This window comes from Squalius cephalus, assembly GCF_949319135.1.
Source record: "Squalius cephalus genome assembly, chromosome: 10".
Classification (NCBI taxonomy): Eukaryota; Metazoa; Chordata; class Actinopteri; order Cypriniformes; family Leuciscidae; genus Squalius; species Squalius cephalus.
In genome coordinates, this window is record NC_137131.1 from 17,468,000 (window position 1) to 17,476,455 (window position 8,456).

At 37.6% G+C, this 8,456-nt stretch overlaps 1 protein-coding gene across 1 annotated transcript; it reads right to left on the bottom strand.

Moving 5' to 3' along the window:
- Nucleotides 1-613: 613 nt before the first annotated feature.
- On the bottom strand, nucleotides 614-7,407 carry gpr17 (G protein-coupled receptor 17). The gene is made up of 2 exons (XM_079884473.1): nucleotides 7,343-7,407; nucleotides 614-2,450 (listed from the first exon to the last, which is right to left on the bottom strand). Exon 2 carries the CDS (start codon nucleotides 2,440-2,442, stop codon nucleotides 1,423-1,425), a length of 1,020 nt encoding a protein of 339 aa, XP_079740599.1. The 5' UTR covers nucleotides 2,443-2,450; nucleotides 7,343-7,407; the 3' UTR covers nucleotides 614-1,422.
- Nucleotides 7,408-8,456: the final 1,049 nt, after the last annotated feature.

The following is an 8,456-nucleotide window of genomic DNA, read 5'->3' on the forward strand; positions in this document are numbered from 1 at the left end:
CTTTCTCTGAAGCTGCCTTGTTACGTTAATGGACAGGAAACCTTGCACAAATATGAGGAAAGAGAAGCAAAGGCAGAGAGACAGAAAGCGAGTCAGACACACAGAGAGAAAATAATCTGCTGACTGCTCACAGTTTGAGTCACATGATGTGAAAAGAGAACCTGAATAGTGCCACAGTCACTTCAGCCTGGTGGTTTCCATCTTGCGTCTTTCTGACATGCACACAGCTATAAAGAATGCGGTTATGTTCTACTGTCAATAAGAGCTCAGCAGTGACGGCCACAGTGTGGTGGGACAGAGCATGTGCGATGCATATACTGTAGATAAAGGACGGTTTCACAAGATTCTGCTTATTGTCATTAGCAGCTGTCACATGAGATGATACTCACAAGTCAAGTGTTATAAAGACTAATGAGAGCTGTATGAGATGTGACAAAGTTCTTTGTCTCTTTGGTGATAGTGGGGTTGAGAATGGGGGGAGGGGAATTGTAATTGTAATCACCAGAATGCATCTGATGCCTATAAAAAGAAGAATCAATAACCGTTTGAGGTTACATTTATTTATATTTATTAAGTTGACTTAAATGCATTTACAAATTGATTCATGGATAGATCTTAATTGAGGAATACAGAAAAATTAATGATATAAGTATAATAACCACAAAAATACAAAATATATATATATATATACCAATTGGTTACAGTAATTAAAATCATATAAATAAGGATGCATTTAACAACTTCTTTTGAACATGTGAAAACAAAACCAGTATTTCATGCCATCAAAGAATTATATACCTTAAACATTAAAAGGTACATTAAGATATGAATTGCAGGTGTGAAGTGCACATTCATCTAAATAGTCTAAATAACAAATAGCCATCAAGGAATGTAATAGTAGTATTCATTTCGACTCCTCACTGGTTTGTTACCCTTCGCACATTCTTACCACAGCTTGAGAGTGTTATAACCAGAAACCCCCCCCTGAGGACCATTAAAAAAAAATATTATAAGTATTGTTTGGTACCAGATATGTAATTAATTAGCTTCACACTGATTTCATTAAGAATGTGCACTAAGGAAGTGCTTACAGTTTACAAAGAACGAGTCAAAGCGTGTCATTAGCAAACAGGTAATATGCTAATAAAGACAACATTAATTTTTAAAAGGCAGTACACAGTCTTATACATATGTCTTCTTGAGCCTTGATGGAATCTTCTGTCAACAGTGATCTGACAACTGACTTAAACATAACAGTCACTAGTGCCATCCCGAATAACTTTCACTTTAACATGTCCAAATCACGTGCTTGGTGATGCATAAGGCTGTTTGAAGTTCCTGATCTTTAACTGAGCATACACGATCAGGAAGTGTGGGCCGAATCACTTAAACTGATGAAAAATATTCATTTCAATGGCTCGCTCAGAACTCAGACTTTGCGCTCATAGAGCTCTCATGTGTCCCCTTCAGGTCCCCACTTGTAGCGCCGGACCCCCCTGATTTGTCTCTGCAGAAAAGCCTGCGAACGCTTCCCCTGAACTTCTCAGCCGCAAACAGGTACACCAGTGGATCCAAAGCCCCGTTCAGGCAGGTTAGAGAGGAAGTGAGACGGTTAGCCAGGGCTAGCCCTCTTTTAATTTGGCAGGATAGGTCTGGGTGTCCGTGACCCAAGATAAAGGTTGCGCGGCTTAAGTGATAGGGCAAAAAGCACACTATGTAGATGAGCATGACCAGACCGATGGTGCGTAGAGCTCGGAGTTTCAACACCGGCTCCAGCCTCGAACCTTTTCGCAGACTGTGCACTATAAGCAGGTAGCAAGAAAGGGTGGCAATGAAAGGCGGCATGAAGGCTACGGCGAGGGAGACGAGAGCACGGTGTGAGGCCTTTTCTCTGTACAGCTGCAAGCATACGGTAGAGCCATTGACTTCTGCGGTCTGCTTGGTGACCAGTAGGGGCGCCATTGACACTATCACCAAAGCCCAAAGCACAAAACTGGCAATGTGAGCGTAGCGAGGGCGCCTGACCTTGAGGGAGCGTACGGCGTGCACCACAGCAAGGTATCTATCGCCTGCAACACAGGCCAGGAAGTACAAACTGGCATACATGTTGACATAAAAGAAGAAGCCTGCGAGACGGCAGGGGATTTCACCAAACGGCCAATGTCCCCCCGTTAAATGATAAGTGGCCCTGAGAGGTAAAACGAAGATGTAAAAGAGGTCAGCCACAGCGAGATGGAGCAGGAAGACATTGGCTGGAGAAGAGTTGGCTCTCTGGCGGGCGAAGATCCACAGGGCAAGGCTATTGCCGTTCAGCGCAAGAAGGAAAACTATGATGTAGTAGAATCCAAAGATCATGTTCTCCACTGTATTATCCACAGATGGACAGCTCTCCATGGATCGATTGGGCAGCAAGGTGGGAGCTTCTGTAAGGGGGAACTCCATCTTTGTAACTGCAAAAACAGGAAAAGAAAGATTTTTTAAAAAAATTATAAATTAACTTTAGTTTGAATTCACTTGTATAAAATAATCATATATGGTTTATATTTAAATTAATGAATTTAGATAAATATTAAACTGAATTATATATATATATTTTTGTGTGTGTGTGTGTGTGTGTGTGTGTGTGTGTGTGTGTGTGTGTGTGTGTGTGTGTGTGTGTGTGTGTGTGTGTGTGTGTGTGTGTGTGTAATCCGAGCCAGTGTTGTTTGTTCTAACTTGAAAAATCTTTAATATTTATTTTAGTATTAATTTAATATATATATATAAACTGAATAAGCAAATATAATAATTTAAAATGTATTATATTAAATGATCTATACTCTGCAAAAAAAAACAAAAAAAACAAAAAAAAAAAACAAAGAAACGTCATCCCACTTTCAACTGCTGTAAACTGTTAGTGTCAAGGATTTCTCCACAGGTGCATGTACAATAACTGTTCACAGCTCACTGAACAAGTATATAAAAAAACATTGTTTAAACACTTCCCAATAAACATCTGTAAAGCTAATTTGTATTTCTATTAAATTATCTTTAAAGTATACAGTATTCAGAAAAAGGGACTTTTTTGCTGAGTATATACACAAGTTTGTGGCCACTACGAATTTATATGAGAAATAAAATAAAAAATTCAGCCAAGATGCATTTAATTGTGACAGTAAAGACTTCTACACTGTTACAAACCATTTTGTTTCCAAATAAATTATGTTCTTTTAAACTTTCTATACATCAAAGAATCCTGAAAAACTATGACGGTTTTCACAATAAATATTAAGCAGTTCAAATGTTTTCAACACTGATAATAATTAGAATCAATGCATCAATGCAATCTTAAGCATCAAATCAGAATGATTTCTGAAGGATCATGTGACACTGAAGACTGGAGTAACAACGCTGAAAATTCAGCTTTGTCATTACATGAATACATTAAAACTTAAAACATATATTAAAATAAAAAAACAGTTATTTACAAAATTTTACCTTTTTTATTAAACTTAACTACATTTTGAATCAAATAAATGCAGCCTTGGTGAAGCTCCTCTCAAAAGCATTTTGAACAATAGTTCAAATAAGATTATTAGATAGTTCAATATAAAATATAAAATTAAATAAATCTTATTTTTAATCTTATTCTTATATTTACTTTAAATATATAAAATAAATATATTAAATATTAATATTAATAAATTAATAAATAATAAATATATATAAAATATTTCTCACTATTTCTAAATAAAAAAATAAACTTTATTATTATAATTATTTAATAATATATATTTATTTCTTTATCTGAGCAGCTGAGATGGTGCCTCTTATAGAGCTGCTGCCCTTGACTAACTGCCTAATTTCCATGTAGGGAGCAGAAGCCATGCTAAGATTTCAACAAAAATCATCAAAAACTGAGAGATCAACAAAAATATATGTTTGGCAAACACTTCCATCACACATCTAAATAAACCTATGGCTTAAGCATTTCATTTTTGCTATAAGAAATGATAATGTATTAAAATCTGAGAAAAGAAAAGAGCAAGTTTACATCTGCCTTTGGGAATATGTTTCCAAACTCCCCTGTTGTCAAAACATGTTTACAAAAATGGAGCAAAGGACACGGCAGTGATGCACCAAGTAACACTTTTTATTCCAGCCGCGGTAAATATTTATCCGCCACTAATTCGAGTAGTGAGTGAGGGAGTGTTACAGCTGTTTGGCAGCACCTCAGCTATATATGTGTCGTGTCTGAGGAGAGGCAGTTGACTGCTCTCTGCACCTCCACACACGCTGCATGAAGGCGTTGTAGTGCATCCAGTGGCCACACCTTTGTCACGACACCCCAGAGTCACTCCCAGCTATCTGCTTACAGCCTGACCCAGCTGTCCTCATGGCATTCTTGTTTGTCAAATCATTGGCGGGTGCCCAGGACAGCCTGCCTCACATTCACTGAGCAAACTCAAACAGTTGCTCTATTAATAATCAGGCCAAATGAAGCATCTGCAGGGATGAGATGAAGACCTTTTTAAGAAAGGTTCAAAGTATAGGTTACTACTTGAGCTGACAATATGGATTTTTTTAAAAAACTCTTAGCGAGTTTATAATATTGCATAATATAAGGTTGATGTTTCAATACATTTATAGTTGAAGGATGAAGGACGTTTTTTGACAGGAACTACTTAAAAAATGTATTTCATGCATACAATGACTTACAATGGCTTAATACACATCTTCAATGATGTTTTTCATTTCTGAATTAAAATTCATTGGGTCACAATTGGTTACACTTTATTTTAAGGTGTCACTGTTACAGTGTAATTATACATTTAAGTACTGAGTAATATTAATTAACTACATATACTTACTACAGGGTTAGGTTAGGATTTAGTTGAGGGATAGCTGCATGTAATTATGCATAATTTACTGTTATTACTATGGAAAGTACATGTAACATATGTAACACTTCAAAATAAAGTTTTACCTCACAATTATATTACATGGAATGATGATATCACAATGTATCACATTATATCACAATGTTAAACAAATCTGCTTTACTACTAAGTAAAAGCAGAAAAAAACATTGTCTTCCAAATAAAATAAAAATAAAAAAAACAGAAAAAAACAAAAAGAGGAAATTATAATAATGATCATTTTTTCGTTGACTCAGTCCAAATGCAAAAAAAAGTGAAAGTGACATGTGAAGGCCATGTATGGTAACCCATACTCAGAATTTGTCCTCTGCCTTTAACCCATCCAAGTTATGCTGGGGACACACTTAACGACTAGCTGAAACATTCTAAGACTGAATGAACACACTTACAGACGGTTTCCAATGACTGGAGCAGATTTTAAACTGAATGAATGCAACTGTCTCTGACTCGGCACGTTTGGGCATGATCAGTCGGATATCAAATTACATTCATAATCGGCCTTACAGTCACTAAGTGTGTCCCTGGCTTTAGTGCACATTCATTAGGAGCAGTGAGTAGTGTACACAAACACACACACACACACACACACACACACACACACACACACACACACACACACACAAACAAACAAACCGTGGACACACACCCGAAGCAGTGGGCAGCCATTTTTGCTGCGGCACCCGGGGAGCGATTGGGGGTTCGGACACCTGAGACATTTTATGCCGGTATTTAGAATGAAACATGCAACTTTCGGATTACCAGTCTGACTCTCTAACCATTAGGCCACGACTTCCCCTAATCAAGGTCAGTGGTTTGAATTTAAAGATAATATATAAAATACAGAGTGGACATATGGAAGACATTAGGAAATTAATGATTACTGAACATATATTGTAGTTCCACACCCTTTGGAGTACTTCTCTGGAAGATATTAAAATGTGGCTTTTTCCAGTTGTATTAAGAGCAAGGAGCCTGTCTTTGGTGCTAAAATCTGCTGCCAAAACATTTTACAATAACCTCTCACTGGAGTTGTAATAATAGGGAGACTCTTTATCAATATTTTCAGAACAGTACAGACAAACCCAAAGTGGGTGTGTACAAAGGATTGTCTCAAGATCCTGCTAAAAGGAAAATGCTGCAGGATTTGTAATTGAGGGGGAGGAAATTCTCAAGTCCCAGAACATGCCAAACCCTCCGATAATTTAAACAGATAAAAGTAGAGAACTAAAAAACAAAAACAAAAAGCTGTCCTGAACTGCAGCTGGAGTCAAAAAGGTGTGATTGCGATAGAGAAATCCAGATGTTAATAGATGGCTCTGGATGTTTTCTGGTGTGTGGTATGAAACTATACAGTGTGGTCCAGGAAAAACACATTTCCTCAGAATAAAATATGAGCATTTCTGATGAAAAACTCCAAGTGCATGTCCAAGTGCTTTGTGGTTGTCTTGGAAAACATGCTGGAAAACCAAAAGCTTTGCAGAACAAGGCTCTCCACAGGCTTCCAACAATACAAAATCACTTTTGTGTTAAAGAAATAAGTAGGGGTCAAGCTGGGGTTGCAATGTGACACTAATGCTCCTATACCATATTCACAAAAGAAGCAGAAGTAATAACAGGCGCACTGCAGATTAACTAAAGCTAAACTGCAGCTCAGTGTGGGGACCAACATGCTTACAGAAACTCAAGGTGAAACTCAGCTGTATGAAACCCTTCTCTTTTTTTACAATAATACACAAATACATGAAATATAAGGACGTGAAAGCAAATGCGGTACATGTCCAATGACATTTTTTATATCTGATCCCCTGAAGTGATTTTGATTGATTAATCTTGGCCAATAGTTTTTATTTTATCATGCAGTGCTAAAATGACCTTCCAGAGACCAATAAAATTGCCTTGATTAAGTCTACTATTAACATGCACATTTAGATCCTGGCATACATTTAAACAAGGGAAATGCAATGTAGTAATTCTATAAATTAAAATTATTTAAAAAAATAAAAATAAATAGTTTAAATGGCATGCACTTAAACTGGGAAAATGCAATATAGTAATTATATAAAAATAGTAATAAAAAACATTCACAGTACATAAAATAAATAGTTTAAATGGCATGCATAAGCTACACTGAAATTAATTATTGTTGGTTCAACTTAAGTTAACTAAAGTAAGCTACCTGGTTGCCTTAAAATTTTGAATTCACTGAAACTAAAAATTTGAGTTAATGCAACAAAGGAGATTTTTTACAGCGTAGAAAACAATGTAAAAATAAAAGTACAGAATAATATAAAGTTTAAATGGCTTGCACTTCAACTAGGAAAAGTCATTCTATAAAGAAAACATTAAGGTTTCTATAAAAAAAATTGCAGACACTGAGAGAAAGTATGAAGTCTATAAAAGAATGAAGTGTATGAGAGACTCACCAGAGATGTTGATCCCTCAACAGCCCGTGCAGTAGTGAAGGAGTTGAGGAGAGGGAGTTCTACAGCCTGGACTCTCTTACAGCTGCCTGAAAAGCAAAAGCAAATCAGCAGCTTCTGTTCAGAGGCAGTGGAGTTCAATGGAGTTGAGACTCTGCTCTCCTAGGCTGAGCTGTATTTGAGATACAATACTGTGGATCTTTTTGTGTAGCCAACAAATTTGATCACAAAAACGCAGTTCGCGATGGGAAGGCTCTAATGTGACCCTTGCCCTCAGCCTTTCTTTGCAATGGTATTTTCTTCTGAGGGCCACTTGTGCGCTCCACAATAACCCGAGTCAGAAAAAGCGGCACATTTCGACAGGGGGAGAATAATGGCATGCCTTGGTCGCAATGTGGAGCCGTTGGGGTACCATGGTAACGGGGACTAGCATGCCTTTAGGTTAGAAACCCCCCTCCTTCAACCATATCAATAAACAGAGCGTTTAACAGGATAGTTTATGAATAAAGACTAGAGATTATCCATTGCAGACTGTGGAAAGCCAGACAGGCGAGGCCCCTTGGAACTCGGAGAATGAGAGAGAAGAAATCTGAGCAGAAAACACAAGGGCGAGCGGGACAGAGAATAACAGACTGGGCTCCTTGTTTCTCGGGTCCCTGCTGTGGACTACTGGGGCATCATACACTGGAGCAGCAGAGGCCAGAAATAAGACCATGTGATCCTCAGACAGATGTGCAGCCCAGAGCGGACAGCAAGAGCAATAATCTGTCTTTCATTCTGGGAGATCACAGCTGTGTAGGACACACATCATCTCTTTTTCTTCTGTTTGGGCCAGTCTTCAGCGATATGCTAATATAGTTCACTTTACTGAATGCGTCCACTATTTAGTCTACCAGAATAGGCTAAATAATATAGTGCCAAGTCTTAATTGGGACGTCTCCAAGCCTCATTATATGCTGCCCCTCGAGACTTTGTTGCCCTGGGGCAAAACACAGCATAACATGACTGTTAACCAGAGAAGAACTCGTCTTCTGTCAGATTCAAGAGCTGAAACAGTTTGATTTTAAACATGACAAAACAACAGGCGTACGTAATTTCATTTTTGAACCAACACCAA